Source organism: Saccoglossus kowalevskii, chromosome 8 (assembly GCF_978046115.1).
Source record: "Saccoglossus kowalevskii chromosome 8, keSacKowa6.1, whole genome shotgun sequence".
Classification (NCBI taxonomy): Eukaryota; Metazoa; Hemichordata; class Enteropneusta; family Harrimaniidae; genus Saccoglossus; species Saccoglossus kowalevskii.
Genome location: NC_140648.1, coordinates 16,780,983 through 16,803,803, shown reverse-complemented (window position 1 = coordinate 16,803,803; position 22,821 = coordinate 16,780,983). Strand labels below are relative to the sequence as shown.

General features: G+C 36.2%; 1 protein-coding gene across 1 annotated transcript; it reads left to right on the top strand.

Annotated features, from left to right (window-relative positions):
• The first annotated feature begins 3 nt into the window (after positions 1–3).
• On the top strand, positions 4–9,538 carry LOC102802235 (mucin-2-like). Its single transcript, XM_006818864.2, has 6 exons — positions 4–109; positions 4,230–4,269; positions 5,193–5,465; positions 6,616–6,866; positions 8,052–8,344; positions 9,146–9,538. The coding sequence occupies exons 1-6, from the start codon at positions 29–31 to the stop codon at positions 9,186–9,188; spliced, it is 981 nt and encodes a 326-aa protein (XP_006818927.1). The 5' UTR covers positions 4–28; the 3' UTR covers positions 9,189–9,538.
• The last annotated feature ends 13,283 nt before the right edge of the window (positions 9,539–22,821 follow it).

Sequence of the window (22,821 nt, the reverse complement as noted above, 5' to 3'; positions counted from 1 at the left end):
TCGAGTTCGGTTTCAACGCTCTACAATCATGAAGCTTCCGTTAGCGTTCTTCGCTTTTGCACTATTAACCGTGTATTGTGCCGAGTCTCTTCCAGCAAACACAGAACAGGTAACGGATGTTTATTTTTCTTTCCTGTGAGAAGTTAGCACGATATAAGAAAACCAATTTATGCCCGGCTTGTATTTCTAATCTTTGACGAAGTTTCAGATATTATTCATTAGTTATGTCCACGAGTTTAGTCTGCATTACGCTGGTTTTAATCGCCTAACATATTTTAAACATATTTTAAGAACGTACCTTTGTATAATACACCTGTTTATTATATTGATCGTACATACCGATATATCCTCGTACCCCGAAACAACGATTCTATGAATAGGATGAAGAAACTGATTTAACATCGTTCGAAAATCAAATTACCTTTCTCGACAATTCAGGAGATTCAAGTTACGCTAGGACTTGACAAAAAAACAAATCAAACTTGTAGAAAATAATGCTTCTATGAATACTATTTATGCAATGAACGAGTTTTGAGTTACAGCGCCTCCGTGCGAGAACGGAAGTTAATTTCTATCTCGCGCAGCTTAGACGCTGGTTGTCCTGGTTACTGGCGTTCTGGTGAGCTATCAAACGTTTACGCACCGAAATTATCCCCGTAACCGCAGACAACATTGGAACGCATTTACAAAAGGGTGCAAAGGTTTCTAAGATAACGACGGGACTTGAAACTTGTCTATAGTGTTCTGTCGAATAACGTCCTGTCGAATGGAGACGCACGGGATACATTGCATTAAGATAATAAATGTTATTTCGTAAGGTTAATAGTATAATACCACCAGAGAAATAATTTAGAAAAATACGGTGTACCAAAATGTAAAATTATTTAAAGCTATTTGATTGTGTGAAACTACGCTGAATGTCGACGGATTTTACGTGAAAGTTAACCCGACTACTGTCCACTAATAAAGAGTGTTTGAGAAATTATACCAGAAATTAATTTTGCAAATAATTAAACGTCACCTGTCCAACACTGTATTAATTATGTGGGAACAAAAAGCTATAAATCATTTAATGAGACAGTGTATAATTTCATTTCCAACGTCACGAAACCATTACCAATTTTATCTGTACGTTTTCTGCTGTTTACAAAGGTTTAGTTTATGGCTGATCTATCGCGATTATTATTTACACCGTTGTTTTATTTTATTATTTACACTGTCCGATTTCGACAACCATGCGTTCATAGTACATATTAAGTGCTCTCCTTATCATACAAATGCGAACCGTAATACATACGCGGTACTTTTTTATTTTTTCATTCACACCATTTGTACGATTTAAGGTAGAGATGCAATTTACCAGACGAGTATTTTAATTAGTTAATTAGGAAACCAAGATGACCTCCCTTGTCAACAAAACTATATATTTTCGGAAAGCTTATTGTATGAATTTAAAAATTTTGTTAGTATTTTTGTTTATGGACACTGTAGTTTGAAATATGCACAAAAATGTGCTTTTATGGTCAAAAGTGATTTAAAAAAAATAGCTTCTAAACCATGCTTCTGTTTCCTGTCAAAATTGGTTTACTGGTACATATGTTTACTATGAAGAAAGTGTCGTCTTGAAAACTGTCTACCAGTTGTCAATTTTGCAGGACAGCAACTCAAATTTCACTACTTCAATTTTATGCATAAATTAACACCCAGGCTAGTTGTCTGTACGATTGTTGTAACACTGTTCAACCCAAAACAATGCCCCGACGGCGTTTTGAAGATAAACACATTGCCAATCATTTGTGAAAATTTCAAAACAAAAGGTCAAAGCGTCTAGGAGCTATTTAAGTTCTGGGATGTGCACTAAAAAGAAGCTGAGATAATTGCTAATTTGCATAACAATTCACTCAGTAAGAAGTTTGTTAATGCTCATAATTAAAATGGCTGTAACAGTTTCAAATTTAAATTTATTATCGTTTTGTAAAAGGTTAAATATAGTGCATAATATGGAGATCCCGTCATTTCTTTTTTTCACCATATTTCTTTTTTATTATTTATGTACAGCCTTGCTAAATCTTGCTAAGCATTCAAAAGAGAGAATGTTTGCACCTGTTATCTATATTTTAAAATCGTCTTTTCAGTATGTTCCACTATTCACAGTTCTACACAATTTTAACAGTCTATGGCCAAGACTGTTTGGATAATAAAAAACAAAAACAAAAACAAAAATTTCACTCCCAAGTGCCCACAAACCTGCATCTCTACTTTAATTTGCTGAACATGTACTATGTGCAAAAGATCATTGTTTGCCGTTAATCTGAATCACAACTCTGCATAATTCCTAGTAACATATGCTTTGATGTTTAACCAACATTTTACCAAATTTACGAAAAGCCTTGATAGGTCGTGTTTCTAATTATAGAAATGATTCGTTGTTCTGTATTGAAGATAAGAATACAAAACAACCGAAGTCTTCCCTTGTGGCAACAATTTAGCTTTCACGACGATTCAAACGAATAAATTGATTCAAAATAATTACATCAACATTGCCAAAGATGCGAAAACCATTTGAGACTATATATAAACTAGTAGCGACAGCTATATCGACGAGCCTAAATAAAGCCTCGCACTCCGAATAGGTTCTTTTATACAACATACATTTTTCAGGATACACAAGTATTGACATAAATATGCATTTAATACTTAACAATTATAATAACCAACAGTGTGTCGCCCAAATTACCCATTAGCTCCCCACGTCAAAGCCAGGTATTTTACAACACCTATCACAGTCAAACGCCAGCGAGAGAGAGGCACACAGCAGGTATTACATTATTAAATAATTGGTAATAAAGTAAACATAACTTACACTGCTGAAGGTTTCTATAAAACTGTGATATGTAATACTGTGATATCCAAAACACTTGGACTTATAAATACATCGTCAAATATGTAGCAATAAATATAATAACATAAATAATTAAATACATTATATATTAAGTGTGAGATTAATTCATGGATATTGGCATTGTAGTATTTACGCCGCCGAATGACGTATCAGTGTTCGGAGAGTTGGTACGTTTTCCCCGGACACTGTATTGTATTTGCATAATAACTTGTCTATTACTAGTACATGAATTATTGAAACAGATATACATGTTGTTACAGAGATGACCTCAGTGAACTCACTGGCATCGAAATATCGTGTGACAAACGTATTGTAAACTGTTTCACAAAAAAAACACCTTCGTTATTTGGCAATATCCTGTAATTTTACTGTGTATCGGAAATGTATTATCTATATTAAGCTAGATGAAAGTTGTTTCCAGGCTTTGTAGATTGTGTATGAATCGCAAGATTTCATTTTATCATTGGCTCAACGATCATGGGTAGCTAAGAACACTACGCCAGTTTTGAGTTACCAAATTGTCCTTCAATTGTATGTCGCCGATTACTTGATTTAAAAAAGAGTTTACAGTATTTTAGTTTTGTTAATCGGACGCGTATACCGTTATCCCGTCACAATTCACCGAGAAACAAACATTTTGCCTTGTTACCCCGGGTCATGTATGAATACTTCAAAAAATACAACGTATTTCGTGTCTCTTGTGTATTTAAAATTAAGCATTTCGTGATTCGTGAGTACGATGTGGAAACTGTTCGTCAAAATAAAAAGATGCTATGCTTTCGACGTCACACAATCAAAGTGTTTAAATGTCTGTGGTTCAGCAAAGCTCATAGTAAATTCGTTATTGTGACTAGTTAACTGTTTGAGCTCTAAAGGCGACTTTTGTAACCATATAATGTTGTAGCCAACTAAGAAATTATTTCATTTGGTGTTCACTGTGTATCTAAAAATCATAGAAAAATTAATAAAAATAATAAAAATATGGCGTTCAAAGGTCTGCAGCCAAACACAATAATGAGGTGAAAATTACGTCCTAAACATTTCTCCATAATCTGAAATGGGAATTCCCCCACGTTAAGTACAAACTGGAATATAACAAACGAAAGTTTCATCAATCTCTTATTCCACAAATTGCATTTCATATATATACATTACTGTATATAACACCTTATGATATTTGTAAGTCGTTCAATTTTAGTCCATTATATATTTTTATTTTGAGATTTTACAGACCTCCAGCCTAGTTTTTATATTTGTAATGTCTATGTTTATTTATTCAATATATTTATTTAATACAAGAAAATATTTTTTGTTCATTCAATTTCAGGTCAACGCGCAAGAGGAGCGACAATTTGACCCATGGCAAAGTGAGCTATATTTCCTAATGATTGTAATCTGAATATAAGAGACCTTTTATGCAACTGGCCATCGGGATTTCCCTACGATTGAGACAGCAGAGGACTCGTGTAGAGCGAGAGAGTAATAAGACTTATTGTTGTCCCTCAAACATTTACCCATTCACTCCCAACATCGCGTCTATTGTTTCTATGACTTTTGTGTTCATTGCATTTGAAATAGTGGATGCGATAGCAAGAGATAACGGTACACTATTTACGGAGCAAAAACTAGTCTCGACGAGCTCTCGGTGGTCTTTTGTGTGTTCCTTTTCTTCTCCATGATTAGTTACGTGGTATGACTTCCATTTTGAATTTTTGGAAATAGAATTCATACTAATTATTTGCATTGAAGAATTGTTTTAAACCATATCAAGCTATCAATTATATGAAAAGTCATCATATTGATAAATCCTTTAAATATAACCCTTATTAAAGGTTCAATTATGGTGAAGTAATTAGAAAGGATACTACATTTATTTCCTAAAACATAACAGTCACGGTGATTTCACATTACTTTATATCTTTTAAAAAATGTCAAGTTCGCATTTTCAGTAGCATATGTTGCTCTTAATACGTTCCGATAACTTATCAACTGAAAACTTTGCATGTAGTATGTCTGACCAGCGTTTTATATGAGAATAAGTAAAATAATTGTGATCAGTCACGTGGTTTTGCTGCCATCTTGGCAAAATGTTTTGCACTTGTTTCTTCTGATGAGCGCTCTAACTGATTGACATGATATTTTGCAAATGAAATGTGTGGCCAAATCCTCATACGAGAAAAGTGGCGAGTGTTGTGTTTCATGTTTATATGTTAGCTAATATAATTCTGATTCAATATTATAATACAGACGGTGTGATAATGTAAATTGAAAGATTAATTTATCTGATTAGTCACAGCGGTTTTTCGACACGTTTGGGCTATCCAATGTAGATCTATAGTATACATTGGAATTGATGAAGAATTCTTGTTTACAAGCGCCGCAACATTCAAAGTTTATCTCGAAACTGACGGACATCCAGTTCAGGAACTGAAAGGGGTGTTCTACCCTCCGAACTATTTCTACATTGTATTGGGACCATTTACTCCTTGCCAGACTATCAAAGCTGCAGTGGACATTTTCGAAGGTGATGAGACAAAATGGATGAACTCTACTGTGACAACAGGTATATGTCTTTAAGTTAGAAGCCTACTTATGAATGCAAATACCCAGAATTTATTCATTTTCCAGTAAATTTGAATATTGAATAAAATATGTTGGGGTCACAGTTTAATTTTCGAGAAAATTATGGTGGTATTTTAGTGGATAGTGACCCTTTTGACAGTATTATAACGCCTTTAGCATAGGATTTATTATGCCATATCTCAAATTGTAACCTGGTGACATAGGCTGAAAAAAATTCATATTGTTAATAATGGGATAATATTGCCGTTAAAAATAATGTAAAAAACTGGGTTTTAAAAAAAATGTCCAAAAACGCATTCTTTCTTTAACGTTGGATTTGTTCTAAAAATAGCGATTTTTAAAAAATATTGTCAGCATACAAAAGAATGCTATTTCATGGTACCATGAGAGAATAGTTTCATGTTTTTACATATTACCTATTCTACCTCAATTGTATGATTCGGTGCCACGAAATAGTGTTTTGACGTACACTAGCTTTCCTTGAAAGCGACAGAGCATGGCCCGTGGGTGACTAGTACAACCTTACCAACTGGATATACGATACACTCAAGGGATCATTAAATTACTTTTAACAAGGGGCATGTCTTTCTTTTTTTGACATTTGTAATGGTCGAGTGGTTCCGTTTTGACCTTTTTTTGGAATCAAAAGGTCGTAATTACGCTGTGTTGTTATGAAGTGTGATACGAGACAATCGCGTGTTCATTACTGCTGCAAAAAACAATTTAAGTGGAGGGTTTTAAGGAATGTTGTTACCAGGTGATTTTTATCAACAATTCGTGCCCCGCATACCCGTATTTAAACAATACAATACGCGACTTGCTATTCCCCTTAAATAGTGTCTTAATTTCCCCTGTCGCGTGATTCTCGCTCGCAACGAGATTCAGTCGGTCATTCGGCCACGTGAAAATAGACTAATTTGAATAATACAATACATTAAATAGAACAGATTATTCAACCTTTAAAATACGTATTTTCTGATGAATTCAGAATGGAACATTGACAGACAGCAAATAACGAACTATTTTGAGCAGTGTTTGATAAATCTGTTTTTATTTGCAGTGAAGGACTAACATAACATATATCATGCTACAATGTTATATTTACATTTTGTTTTTAATTTTATTTCCAGCTTGTCCTTGTGAGACAGCGTCTGAGACAGGTGATCCACATTATTTCACATTTGATAAAAAAAATTTTACTTACCAGGGCCCATGTGGGTATGTTGTGTCAAAGGACGCGTGTAACGGCGGCAAGCCTACATTCGAAATATGCGCCATAAACAGTGGGCCAGAAGAAGACGTGAAAGGTCCTCGGTTCGTGATCGGTGTACGTGTGAAAACGGATAATGACGAATTACTGTTGTCGCCAGACACAGTCCTGGTAATTAACATTCATCACTACGAATATGATAGACCGGAAACGCCAATGGCCGCCGAAATCTCGTCGAGAGCGCGAGAAGCACGAGACTTGTTATGACACTGAAATAGTATTCTATTCTCCCCCAGCACCCCATACTGTTCCCTTAACAAATTTAACCATGTTATTTAGAACAGTGGATGCGAAGATGGGGAGAACACAAAACAAGTTTCGTGGCTTTCGCTGAAAACAATTTCGGCGAGCATTTGTGTGTAAAGTAAATTGATGACAGGCATCAAGACCCAACTATAAACGCGCATGTAATGGTGCATGATTTCAATTGCGACAAAAATAATAAATTGAAACATACTTTATATGATTTCCAAAAACAGTAAAGTAAAGTAATCAACAATGCCTGTATTCATTTGTAGTATGGCGCGGTATCCATGCCACAATTACAATTAAATAATAAAACATGCTTGCGAGGGTAATATCACGATTTGTTGCCTGCCTAGGGGATGGTGGTCATTACCATACTATTGGTGATGCCAGAGCCGAATCGTTATATAGCTCGGATGACCATGTGTTATTTATTTTATCACATCGGACAGACATCCACCATCATATCTACCATGCATCACTCACACCCGCTCTTCCGCAAAATAGCAACACTAGTACTTATATTTGAAGTATGTAATATTTTATTTCATTTATTATAAAGTGAAACATTACTAAACAGTGTACAATTGTTTGCTGAAAAAAACTACGAAATACACACAGTAAATGTTATTTTCAGATCTATACACGGATACTTTTTTTAGTAAACGTGTTTCATTTAGTTTACCGAGTATAACAATTTTGAAATGAATTGAGAAACTCTCAAACACAAGTTGTTTTCCACTCGCCATAAAAAATATCAGAGTGCCGTGGAGGTGACTGAAATAACTTTCTCACGAATATATCACACCTTCTATTCACAAGTCATGCAGCTTAGAGAGTTTTCGGCGAGCATCGGCGTGACACGCGTAGAAATGCTCGCAGCTACGAAGTTTCAATGGCGGCTTTGCCGTACATTTTTGCTTCACATAAAGAATATCCTAAACACCTAAATGGCTGGATTCGCGCCATATTTGTGTATGGTATTTTTAAATGCAAATTCAAATTTCCGAATATGTAAATCAGCGATTGACATAATTAAATTTATTGTAGTGGAATGGCGAGGTTGTGGATAAGAGCACCCCACACGTGTCAAAGGATTACAAGTTAATGACATACACCATAGGCAACACATTCATATTGTACCACACCGAATATCGTTGGTGGATAGAAGTTTTACGTCACGCAGTCCACGCCTACTTGTACCAGGATTCACCACTTCACGGTAACATATGTGGAATGTTTGGCAATGCAGATGGATCTCCGTCCACCGATATGGTTCTTCCTGACGGCACAATCACTACAGATGACAAAGAGTTTGGAAACGCATGGAGATGTGAAAACAGGTAATGGTCGTGGTAATGATTATTATTCACTCGTTCCGACATTCGTGGGATATTTTAGTCAGTTTATTATATTATATTATATAATTGTAATATGATGAAAAATGGGATGCTGCGTGCCTAATTTGCATATTTGTGTAAAACAAATATTGATCTTTATATTCAACGTGTCCGAGTCCCCCACTATTAGTTTGACGTCTCCTGTTGAGATTGGTTTGACATAACTTGTTCTAATCGTACTGAACGTCAAGTGCGCATAGTAAATGAGTCAGCAGCCTAGCTGGCGTTATTTATAGTTTGATTTTCGGAACATTATAGTGGTGACAGTTTACTATCAATAATAATGTTAATTTACAACGATACAGGAGGCATAGTAGCAAGATATACGTAACGGCGTGTGCCACGACAAAACGTATTACATATGCAGAATATATGCAAAAATTAATATGACTAATGAAATGGACTAGTATGTGTCTTTAATTGCTCATTAATGTAATACATATATTGTGTGTGATAATAATAACGTGACATTTGTACGTTTATTTTCACTGCACCTCCAACTGAGTCCACAATGTTGTAACTGTTTGTGCGCCTTGAGTATTCGAACATCCAACCTGCTCATTGTCAATAGTTGAGGTACAATTGTGTCAGTTCTCCAATTTCTAACACTCTAGTGTGGGCAGCTGTGGAACATACAATTTAAATATACTAGTCGTGAATAAAGCCATGGTTGTTGATGTCCACATGTATTACTATATCATTCATACATTATTTTGTAATTCATATTTATAATTCTATCAACAGCTGTGACTATAAAGAACAGCTGGATGCCTTGGAGAAATCATAATGATCTAATATCCAATCCAATTATAGACAGTTTTATGGACTAAATGACTATGGATTATTTTCTTGGTAATACGGTATTTTTGTGGGCTTTTAAATGGTTGACTTTTATCGACAGTCGCGTATGACTATAGTTGTAAGTTACAATTATAGTCGTTTATATACTGTGCAATGTTATATTACTATTTTGTCCTTCAAATAGAGCTGTGTGCAACTGATTTTATTGTTTTTCATTGTAATCACAATAATCAATGTAGATGTTCAACATTTACAAAGTGGGAATGCGGCTTCAGCATTTCATGCTTCGGGTAGATTTGGGAATAAATTGTATTGCAAAGGAAAGCAGACTCGTAATTTATGTTCGTAATGTGTGAGTATATGTAAAATTAATAACACGTCAGAAAACTTGAATCAGCAATACGATTCCTAATCCTGTTATCACATTACATAGACAGTGCTCAATGCAGAGGAGTATATATTTTAGTTTACACTAATACAGCAAGAAGAAATGGATAGACTAAACACGTATTGCCCCTATCGACGTTTTTGCTTCAGTGCAACACTCTTTGAAACATTTTGATTTTTTTCTAGGCTTCGAAAACATGTTATGTTTAGTTAAACCTCGAATATTACAATAGCACATTTGGTGCTTATAACGTCGAGCAAATACAAACTAAAAACGCAACAAAAAGTTCGTTTATTCCCTCAGATTAGATTTAGACAATGAGACTAAGGACGTGTCATGTGAATTTGATGGGGCTATTCCTGATAGTGCTTTACACACCCGAATAAAGATATGTTGTTGTCGGTGTATAAAAAAGGTATGCGTGATTACTTCTCATGAGAGAGGTGTAATTAAAATTCACTCAAAGCTGATCCTTCCTTCACTTTACATTGAATTTTTCACAATGTTCGGGTTAAATACAGGGATACGGCAAAAAGTTAAATGCTCATACAACTTGTGCTTGTTTTTACACAAGTTTGTGTCCGCCCTTTGGATACTGTAGCTTATCGTATGTAAGTTTTCTATTTTGAAATGGTGCACTATAACACGAATGCCCGACGACTGTACTGTATGACCTGTAATGCTCTATGAAACTTCAATATCGCATCCCATGCTTATGTATTATGCATGGTTACATTAGGATATCCAAGTGCTCTACACTAAACTTGTTCTCTTTATCGCTTAATGTCCTTCAAAATATTGTAATTTCTTTATCATTACCGTGTTGTGTGGACTGAACTGCAATAAGTTTATTTTGACGTATTTCTGCACAAAACTGGCAAAAGTGAACTTCGTTTAAGCTCGAAAACAAACCACAAATCTTTACAGACCGGGCATAAACAGTCAAAATATTTTTTTACTGGCACTGCTGTTTTATGACCAACGTAAAATTTTCCAAATTGTGTCTTTAGAGGGCGGCATTCAGGCTTCTTTTAACAAAAGACATTTTAGACAATAATGGAATTACAGGAAGTTAGGTATATAATACATTATTTTACGTTGTTATTACTAGTTGCCATGACAGTATTCTGTTCACAATACACTATGGGTCACCAGCATCGAGTGTCCAAGAACGAAACAATAATTTAACATTGGTCTAAGGTAACGGATAATAAGTTCCACTACATGAAAATGTGCTGAAATAGTAATATGATAATAATGAAAATAACTATGATTAAACATTTTATTGTATTGTATTGTATTGTAATATAAAATGATCGTGCAATCTATGGTTTGAGGAATAAAATGATAGCATGGTCATTCTATAATACGTCTAGGTGGTATGTGGTTCAAAATTAAATTATCAGTTGTCACAGTGTAAGGCCTGTTTATTGCTATTGAGAGGGGCACCCTCAGAACTCCCACTGAAAAGGGGTAATTTCACTGCTAGAACGGGATAGACAAGATAATAGTACTGAAGATACACATACACCAAAATATCAAGTTAAAGCTCCTGATTTTAATACCTCTCAACATAATTGCAAGAAGCAAAGCACAGAAAATGAATACAATGAATAAATTCACTAAAATAGGGGATTGCCTAGGGTAGTGTGCATTGGTTATAACTCAAAATTCCAAGATGTAAAGATGGATTACAGTCAATTGCTTCTGCAACACAACGACGAAGAAATGCAGGAGTCTTTCTTGCAGAGGAACGCTGTTATTCTGGAGGGCACCGCTGAAAGCAGGAGATCGCAGAGCAGTTCATACAAGTTTCAAAGACTGATGATTTAAGCCTGTATTACTCGTCTAACAATATTTCAGCAACAACACATAGGGTACTGCAATGGAAAAGATGAACTCAACTGTCCTGAGTCTGTCAAATTTATAGGCATCAATGGCCCGATTTATTGACACTACCTTGGTTTTCACATGAGCAAAGCAGAATGTGTTTTTTCTAGCAGCTGTCTTCCAACCAGAAACAGAATTCTTGAACTCCCTAGCTCCACCAATATTACCAATAATAAGATCATACACTGGGGTCCCCATAGTGCCTCGACCTCACTAACATAAAAGGGTCAATCTATATATAGTCTAGCTACTGGGGCTTTCTGACATGTACCATCCATCATCACACCGGTACCACTCTCCCCATGCAATTGACTATCCTCTGCCAACTTTTTACCAACTACAACCGAACTACACCCACTATCACGAAGGACCGCTACCTCAGTACTACCAATAAAACCTTGAACAACAGGCAGCTCATGGCCACATTTCAACTCAACTCTATCCCGTCCCAGTAAACTTGGATGCTTACTTGCATCTGTGACTTCATGAGCTACACAAGTAGCACTGACTTCATCTTCCATTCCGATCACATGCCAACATAGCAGCTGACTTAACCTGAGGCATGGAACTTTTATAACGCTTAGTACAACTGACAGCAGAGTGATTTGGATCACCACAATTATAATAGCCTGATTTAGACTGGCTCAATCGACCTGGCCCTTTAATTTTCTGACCAGTGCTCCAGAACTGACCTTTCTGACTACGACTTTGAAACAATGCACACTTCTATTTGCAGGGTTTGAGGTAATATGTCAAAAACATAGTATAAAGGATGCTGATAGTTTTATTTCTGGGAATCATTTAAAATAGGATGTGGTATATTATATAATTTATTTTGAACTTGGACTACAAATAATTACAATTATTGCGAAAACTCGCAGAATACTGGCCTCACTTTCACGTTGTCGTTTTTTCACAGCTGCCTCATTATGGTAAAGTCATTTGAAAATAACACTAATAAAACCTGAAGGTCAATCGAAAGTCATTGCATTGAGTTCATTGCATAAATATTTCCCGGGTTGATGAATTGTCATTACAGTCAAAATATTTTTTTAGTTTCCTGAAATAAAAAATAAAACTGCATATAATATAACATATAATACTTAGTGACATTTGATTCATTGTGATCACTGTAACTACGTATCGTTTGTTTGCGCATTACGTGTACTCGACCTAACAGCTTGTCACATTGTGTTAGTAATCCCTTAAATTAAATATCAACTGATCACTAAGTTGCAATATTAAACACAGTGTATACGTATACATGACAAAGTTAATATTGAACTCATTATACATTACACTCAATTCATGAATTTGGTATGTACGTGTATGTCTTGTATTTCAATTTATGCATTTCGTATGCAAGTTTAATTCGTAGGTTTTTCATAAAACTGTTTATGCACACTTACGTCAGTTTAAAATGATACACATAGCGGGTCTAGTGTTATTCAAAGAAAGACAGTTTTGGGACATGTGCAGGAATAAGCGATGCTCGCTAGAACTGCCGCTGCGCCACTGGATAGTATTTGGGAAAACAGATATTTCTTTAAAAAACTAATTATATGTTGAATATTCTCATATTACAAACAAGTAAACTGCAAGTTTAAGATGTGATGTAACGAAGACTCCTTGGTCAGTAGACAAACAAATTGTTAGATGACACCATACCAATTAATATATTCAAGTACGTGAATCAATTGACAGATAAGTAGTTATGAACAGATACTGGATGGTATGTGTGTGTGTGTTTTGCAATACACAAAAGAGACAGAAGACATATGGGACCGATACTATCAAGGTATCGTCTTGACTAACTAAACTCTTGTGTGACTCACTACAGCTTGTGTGGTCAACACAGTGCAAACTGAAGGCGATTCTGCTCAATAATGCGTGATCCTAACTCCTAAATTCAAACATGTATCCCACAGATCATAACATACAATTATAAAAAAACGTCAATATACAAACCTGGCCCTTAATAGTTTAATAATTTATACTAATACATACAATTGGCGGTATGTTTTTGAAAACAACAGCTTGGTTATACAAGGCATCATAATCACGAGTTTTATTAAAAAAAGTTTGAATGGGGTTACGAATTAATACTTACAATTGAAAATATTAATATAATCTCGTATTTCATCTAAACATGGATAAAACTCGGATCTTCATTATACAGAAGACTGTCAAATACACCATACTACCAAGGTAATTATGGCGAGTTTCACATTCGTGTTATTATTGGTGGCTGTCGCTGATGTGAAAATTAATGGAAATGCCATAGTCAGAAGCCAAAGATAAGTGTGTAAGTGTGTAATAATAACAAAGTAATACTCGAAAACAAGTACAGCTAAATTATATTAGTTTGAAGCTCAAGGTTGGATATTACCAGAAGTTTTATTACTCGGTTTTATAAGCTTTTTACATTTCAGAACTTGCTATTTACAAATAAAATAATTTAAATTCATAAGTTGAGAAACACTGGTTATAGTACCAATGAACAAAACACACAAAAAAATCGATTATAAAAGCGTTAATCTTGTAGTCTATCGTGTTTATGGGATGTGCAAGCTAAGTGTCAGTTATTCTATTTTGAACATTCAGTTTTTCATCAGATAGGGTATGGCGAGTTCCGGCGTCATCTGCATCGACTTGTCTTGGCCGAGTAGTCTTCATAAAGTAGTTTCCTAGCTTTGAGGTTAATCGCTGGATTCGTATTTTGCCCTTACTTTTTATGTCAGTGTTTTTGCCTAGATTTGTTGGCAATCTTTTAAGTAGTCTCAGATCAGGACAGAACTCAGTCGCACGCTCAACAATTCGTTTCGAGTTGAATGATTCTTCCACGAACAGCATTAGAGATTCGTTGGATAAAAGATTGTCAGTTTCCTTAGGATAGTCATCTTGTATAATCTGTGACAAGTTCGAGACCTCTGACGCAATAGACTCCATCTCGTCTGCTTTCTTGACACAATTGACAGATGTATGATTTTTCTTGTTAAATGTATCAGCTGGTGCACAGGACACTTCCTTTGACCCCGCGGAAAAAGAGAAAGAGCTGCAAGAGATCGTGGACGGCAGTGTGAAAATGGGAGGTAGCCGTATTTTCACTTTACTAACAGTTGGTTTTGTAGTTATTGGCATTTTCCCAGTTGTCATTCGAGAAGATGCAGTCACACTGTGGTGTAGCCGTCTGTTTTCTTTAGTACATGAAAAAGAACAAGAAAATCCGGACGGCATTGAAAAGGGAGGCGGTGTTTGTAATGTTTCTTCATCAGTAGTAGGCTCGATTAGCGTTTTTATAAATTATTAGATTTAGTTGTGCCTTGTGGAACGTCCTTGTCCGGACATGACCTTTCTTGTGACACTTATAACACACGACTTCATCTGTAGTTAAATAAATGCGGTATAAATGTTCCTCGTATGACATAATAATCACGTTGTCTAGTTTACTTTCTTGGCTTAGCATGAAAACTTGTCGGCGGAAAGATTTGACATGTCTTAGTTCCGGTTGTTTACAACCAAGGGGTATGGTGCGAATCTTGCTGACAATACGTCCGTAACGGGATAGTTCTGGGAGGTGGGACTCCGGACAACGCAACTTTTGTGGCTGGTTTAACCAGCGGCTCTGTGTAAATAAAGGAATTTCCAAAGACGATACCATCTGTGCACACTTTTTCAACAGACTTAACAGAATCAAGGAAAGCAATAACGCTGCCGTTAACTCGGGAGACAGCAACGATATTTTTGGATTTAACAATATGAGCAATGGCTAGTACATATTCTTCAATGTTCATGCCGATTAGTGATTCACACTTTATTCCATGATTCCGTGTTAGCCCATTATTCGGTTTCTTATCAACTGGTATGAAAGTCAAATGTACTGCGTAAGATGGGGAAGTTCTATTTCCCGCTCATTCAGTGTATCCAATGGTGGTGTTTTGTCACCTTCCCTGTTCAATGTGTATATAGATGACCTAAATGTGAAGTTAAATAAACTTTCATGTGGCTGTCTTGTTGGCAACAAAGTAATTAATAATATCAGTTATGCGGATGACATGTGTCTAATAGCGCCCTCTATAAAAGGGCTACGAAAACTGCTGAAAACTTGTGAATTGTTTGCTACTGATCATGATACGCTCTATAACGTGTTGAAAACGAAGTGTATGTACTTTTCATCCAAGCTTAAACTGAACATTCTGCCACAGATTAGACTGATGGGCCTGAACATAGAAGTTGTCTCGCAGATTACGTATCCGGGTCATAGGGTCACGTGTTACATGAAGGATAATGCAGACATTGACCACCAACGTTGCTTGTTTTGTGTGAGAGCAAACCTACTTCTTAGGAAATTCGTTAAATGCAGCTATGATGTTAAATGTATCTTGTTCAAAACGTATTGTTATAATATTTATTGTTCACAGTTGTGGTGCTTTTTTAACAAAGCACCCTTAATTCTTTGAAGGTTTCTTATAACAACCTATTCCGTAGACTTTTTGACTATCCATATGACCACAGTGCCCATTCTATGTTTGTTGCTAACAGTGTCAAATCATTTTATGAAACTTACAGGAATATAGTATATAAATTTAGAGAGTGTGCCTGCTCGTCCAACAACAGTATATTAACTAGTTTATGGAACAGTGATTTGAGATGGAAGTCAGCCTTGTTGCAGCGTTGGAATGAAATGCTGAACTGAGATGCTATGTGCAATTATGTAATAGCAAGCGAACTATCATTTCCTGTTTATGTTTCTTGTTCTTTCTAGTATTTATTTACTATTATTATTATTATTATTATTATTATTATTATTATTATTATTATTATTATTATTTTTGTGTATGTGTTGATATGGACTTATTTGTCTGAAATAAATAGTATATATAAATGGGTTGCTCTGTTGAGATCTAACCATGGCGGCCGCCATATTGATTTCAAGTAGTCGCGGGCATGAAAAGACCCACGAACAGAAAAACGAAGATTAGCAGGTAAAATAATGTCCGATAACGACTGTAGGCCTACCAGTAACTTCACAAAATATTCACACACGTAGTAGTTAACAGGTTTCAGTTCACACGATTATGAAAACGGAAAAAAATAGGCAATTTTTGCAGGAGCTCTGCTCAGTGACGTGTACGCACGTACATACATACATACATACATTTCTGATTTTTATTCCTCGATATATAAAAACGTATACAGTACTATACATATAAAAATGTTCATAACAATTCTCATAAAAGTAATAATTATCAATGTACACTAGTAGGATAGTACGAGAAGAATAAATCAATGTTTATGAAAGTGCATTTTAGTAATTATAAAAACGAACAAATACATACCTTTGAGGAATATATATAGAAATAAAGTTCAATAGAGAGGTTTCCATGCGGGCTGTAACCTTGTCAATAGTAAATCACGTAATATCTGGAGATAGCTGGAGTTGGTAGTTAATGATAGTGGCTAGAGCTTCATTTGTACAAAACGATCTTGAAACACATCAAAGGAGTGGTTCAGTAAGTGGAATCTAAATTCATTGAATAAACTTGCTTGCTGTAAACACATCTCGAACGTTGGTCGGCTCCAGTTCTTTTAGTTTGTTGTAGCGGGTGACGTAAATAGCTACCTTGAGAGATGCTATGAGGTAGCACAACAAGCGGTGAGTGGAAGTTGATGGACGTTTTCTAGGTGGACCGAGTATATACCAGCTTGAGGAAATGTTCGGTGTATCAGTTAGTTTCTGGATTAAATTATTAAAAGTGGTGAACACATGTGTCAACCTGGGACAATCCAGAAAAATATGGACTAGATCATCCTTTTCCTGACAAAACGGACATTTATCGTTGTCCCGAAAACGGGACTTTACGAGGAAGCCGCCAGTGGGATATGCAGCATGCATTAGACGCCACTGGAGGTCGCCATCTTTTTTAGTGATGGGTGGTATATAGCATGCAGTGAAATTGGGTTTACTGTTTTGACTAAATGCCAATATATCATTCCACACAGTGTGGTGAAGTATATTGTCACAGTTCAGCTTCTTCAGTATAACTAGAAATTTGTATAGGGAACCCCTCTCAAACTTATACAAAGGGTAGTTCAGAAGAATGTCACGCTCATCGCCCCTATGTATCAGCTCTAACGAATATTTCGTAGCACGTGATTCAGTATCTGGACCATTGCAGATAATATTTTATCACTAATGGAATTGCTTGTTTTATAGCATCCATTGCTAAATTAAAGATCCGTTTTGAATAGATCGGTTCCGACTCATGAATACGTCAGCATTTTTCCAGCCATTTTGATCAATGAGATCACCAATTTTAGTGATCCCGGCTTCGTGAAAATGAACCATATTTAGTGGCGTGTGTTGTAAGTTATGAAGAATTAGATTATATGTTGATGGTCTATCCTTCCGTAAAATTGGGAGTGATGACCATACCTTGTGCAAGTTGGAGTAAAAACGGGGTAAATGTGGTTGGCGGGGTTGTAATAAAAATCTGTTTGTCGTAACGTAGATTGTGTATTTGTTGGAGAAAGTAGTCTGTAAAACCAAAGACTGGATGATCAATGTCAGAGTATAGGTAGCGCTGAATATATTGCACACGAAAACATGCAGCGCGTGTAGCTAAGTGAAGCAGGCCATGTCCACCTTCACTTACAGACAAGAAAACAGTTTGCTGCGGCACCCAGTGACGCCCTTTCCAAAAGAAGTTGAGAAAAAGGCCCTGTATATGGTCTATAATTTTCTTTGGTGGGCATAGGCAGATAAACCTATGAATAAACTTCGAGGAGACAAGATGATTAATAACCAGATCACGCCCTCTATATGACATTGCTGGCGCATATGTATTCCACCAATCAAGTTTGGTTTCAACTTTATTACAAATGTCATCCCAGTTTTTGTTAAAGAAAGTTGACGTATTACCAAGATACACACCTAGAATTGTTAATCCATCACTGTGCGAGCCAATGCCTAGTGGTTTATCGATACGTGATTTCCAACTGCCAACCCAGAAACCTTTCGATTTCTGAAACATTGATCCGCGAGTTGCTTGCTCTCTCGTAAGTACTCAACTACTCCTTAAGTTTTTCAAAATCGCTGTTCTCCGTCAGAACAAAAAAAACTCACATCATCTGCATAGGCTGTGAGATTCTCGTGATTGTCATAGGAGCCTATTTTAACACCTTTAATTTGACTGCGTGTTCTGACCTTGTGTAACAACGTTTCTATAACAATGGTAAACAACTGGCCCGACAAGAAACAACCTTGCCTAATTCCACGCTTGAGCATCAACGGGCTTGTGAGAGAATCATTAATACGAACAATGCTTTGTGTGCCTGAATATATGAGTTTTATGAAATTAATAAATCCATCTCCAAAACCAAACGGTTTTGTAAAGATAACCGTGATGCACTCTATCGAATGCCTTTTGCAAGAGGTAGGTTGTTAATATTTGTATAAGAAGTAACATCACGCACCAAATATCAAATATTTGACGTTTAGGTACACAATATGACTGATCCGCGTGAATGATTTCTGGAAGCGCCGACTTTACTCTAAAAGACAGTGCTTTGGTGATTATCTTATAATCTGCACACAAGAGACTGACTGGTCTCCAGTTTTTAAGGTCGTTCTTGTCACCTTTTTCAGGGAGGAGCGTGATTATTGCTCTGCGACAAGAAAATGGAAGAATACCGTCCTCGATCGAGGCTGAAAACACATCATATAAATCAGTACCAAGTACTTCCCAGAAATGTTTGTAAAACTCGCCTGGAATTCCATCGATACCAGGCGATTTACCAGTTGCCAAGCGTTTGGCCGCAGAAGACATTTCATCAAAAGAAAGCTGAGCATCACACTGTTCTCTCTCATTCACAGATAACTGTGGAAGGTTCTCTAATAAAATGTTTTGACATTCAGTGGTGACAGGGTTTGGAGAAAATAGTTCGGCATAGAAATCTTTAGCTACCCTTCGCATGATAGTAGGCGAGTGTCGCATACGACTTATTTACCACTTCCATGTCACTGAGAATGTTCTAGAACCGTACTGTGTCTGGGTGGAATATTCTATATATTTTTAGAAACTGGTTGAATAGGTAATATAACACTGTAGGAGGCAATGGAAGGTAATGGAACATTCTAGAAATTTGTAGTAAGTTCAAGACTCATTATGTATGCTGATGTAATAGTCTATTTATAGACAGTGCGGGTATATAGGGGAGCTGTTCAGCACTGAGATCGGATCAGAGATCTCGTTGAATTGTATTGGAGTTTTACCGCGTTATTGTACTTGATGTTTGCGGAGTATAATAATACCAGTACCAGTTGAAACCTCATCTGTTGGCTCCGTGTTCTTATTTTATCATTGCCGCCATGGAAGTCTTTCTGTTACTGTTGCCATTTTGGTATTTGAACCATCACATCTGTACTATACCAGTTACGGTAATATTACGTTGCGTGTGACAGCGAGTCAGTGAGAGTACCGTCCGCCTGTTTCAATTGGGACATGATTTTTCAAAGAAGAATACAGTTGGTGCGTCACTCTCATTCAATACTTTATGCCTAGCCCTTATCGCTGCTCATTTGGTTTTCTGTTTTGAAAAATCGTTCAGTAATGATTGTTTTTCATTTAATTCTTCTTGAAGTGCTGGATTATTGACAACGTGTTTTTCTAAATCAGTGACTTCATTGCATAGCTCATGTTTGATATTGCGATAGTTATTGCATAGCCTTGCTGTGTATTGTTTTGTTAGTTCTTTAATTTTAATTTGCCCTACATCCCACCACAGTTGGAGTGAATCAAAACGTGATTTTTCTTTGCGCCATGTCAGCCAGTAGTCAGAGATAATAGCAGAATATTCTTTGTCATGTAACAAACTAGAGTTAAAGCACCAGACGGGATTGTGATTGTGTATTTTTGTAAAAGACAACTTAAGTATAACATGAGAGTGGTCGGAGAAATCAAAATGTGGTTTGATTGATGTGTGCTTAATTCTCGAGGCTATAGATTTTGATATGTCAAAAGTATCAATGCGGGACATACTTTGATTGTGAGACCATGTAAACTGTTCAACTGAAGGATTAAAGTGTCGCCATGCATCAGTGAGTTTGAAGCGCTTACTGATGTTGGACAGCATTGTTGCGAAAGTGTGTGTGGTTCAGGTGTATGTGCTCTATCCAGGCCAGAGTTCAAGGTACAGTTGAAGTCACCCCCCATGATTACGGGGTCGGGAGCGATATTATTTAACAGTTGTTTCAGCATGGTGAAAAAAGCTACACGCTCTGTACTAATGGTGGGCGTTTACACATTGATCAAATGAAAGCGTGTACCATCAATCTCAACATGTAAGTGAAGTAATCGCCCGGGCTGTTATAACGTTGACTTGGCGGTTAAACAAAATTGCCACACCAGACGCATGCGTATTACCGTGGGAGAAATGAATTGGTGCTCGCCAAACAACTTTCCACTCTGGTTCGTCTGAGACGATTGTGTGGGTTTCTTGTAGGAAGAAGAAATCACTTTTATAGTTGGTCTTGAGAAAATTAAAAAGCTGGCGCCTCCTGAGAGAGTCACGACAACCACGAATGTTCCAGGTGACAGACGAGATATCAGCCATGTTTGAATACAAAGGAACGATAAACTGTCAACGAGTATGAACACGTCCATAGATAATTCATGTTTAATAACATACTCAAAAATACCATATCCATAGCACATTGATGTTTTATATTTTGTAGTGAAATGGTGTTATGGAACAAGCTGTAGACAATTACATTCTTGAATATGAACACATATATAATGTTCCTCTGAATGAAGCACAATAATATTTCAAATATTGTATCTATGACGCATGGAACTAGCGAACAGGCAGAGTATTAACATATTCCCATTTAAAGGGCACTGACGGAGATTAGAATAGAGTTATAGACAATAAAATCAGCACATATTCAGAGAATAAGTGCGCCTGTAGCGTACTCGAGAATAAAACCCAGTGATGTTTGATACTTTATGTTTGAGACGCACTCACCGACAGAGGATAGTAAGTATTTATAAGCAATAGTATCAGTACATATACTGAGTATAAAACCACCTGTGACGTGATCGGGAATAAAACCCATAAATGTTTTATGTTTTATATTTAAGGTAGAGATGCAGGTATTTTAATTAGGAAACCAAGATGACCTCCTTTGTCCACAAAACTATATATTTTCGGAAAGCTTATTGTATGAATTTTAAAGTTTTGTTAGTATTTAATTTTTACGGATACTGTAGTTTGAAATATGCACAAAAATGTGCTTTTTTGGTCAAAAGTGATTTAAAAAAAATTAGCTTCTAAACCATGCTTCTGTTTCCTGTCAAAATTGGTTTATGGGTACATCTGTTTACTATGAAGAAAGTGCCGTCTTGAAAACTGTCTACCAGTTGTCAATTTTGTAGGGCAGCAGCTCAAATTTCACTACTTCAAGTTTATGCATAAATTAACACCCAGGCTAGTTGTCTGTACGATTGCTGTAATACTATTCAACTAAAAACAATGCCCCGACGGCGTTTTGAAGATAAACACATTGTTAATCATTTGTGAAAATTTCAAAACAAAAGGTCTAAGCGTCTAGGAGCTATTTTTTTTTAAGTTCTGAAATGTGCACTAAAAAGAAGCTGAGATAATTGCTAATTTGCATAAAAATTCACTCAGTAAGAAGTTTGCTAATGCTCATAATTAAAATGGCTGTTACAGTTTCAAATTTAAATGTATTATCGTTTTGTGAAAAGTTAAATACAGTGCATAATATGGAGATCCCGTCATTTTTGTCACCATGTTTTTTTTTTATTTATGTACAGCCTTGCTAAATCTTGCTAAGCATTCAAAAGAGATAATGTTTGCACCTGTTATCTATATTTTAAAATCGTTTTTTGAGTATTTTCCACTATTCACAATTCTACAAAATTCCAACAATCTTTAGCCAAGACTTTTTGGATAATAAAATGCAAAAAAAAAATGTTCACTCCCAAGTGCCCACGAACCTGCATCTCTACCTTAAAACGCAGTCACTAATGCAATATAGCAACAAGTTGCAGGCAATAACAGCACCAGTAATCAAGCCGAGTACGAACACGCTCGTGACGTGCACGGGAATGAAACCCAAAAATGTTTCATACTTTATATTTAAAACGCACTCACTGATGGAGAATAGCAAAAAGATTCAGGCAACAACAGCACCAGTAAACACGCCGAGTACGAACACGCTCGTGACGTGCACGGGAATAAAACCCATAAATCGTTCATACTTTATAATTAAAACGCACTCGCTGATGTAATACAGCAAAAATATTCAGGCAACAAC

What these genes read in the sequence shown, in the direction of transcription:
- LOC102802235 (XM_006818864.2), top strand. Translation starts at nt 29, where the DNA reads ATGAAGCTTCCGTTAGCGTTCTTCGCTTTTGCACTATTAACCGTGTAT. An exon ending in ACAATTTGACCCATGGCAAA is followed by an intron (nt 4,270 to 5,192) that starts GTGAGCTATATT and finishes TTATCTGATTAG; the next exon opens with TCACAGCGGTTTTTCGACAC. An exon ending in TGTCGCCAGACACAGTCCTG is followed by an intron (nt 6,867 to 8,051) that starts GTAATTAACATT and finishes AATTTATTGTAG; the next exon opens with TGGAATGGCGAGGTTGTGGA.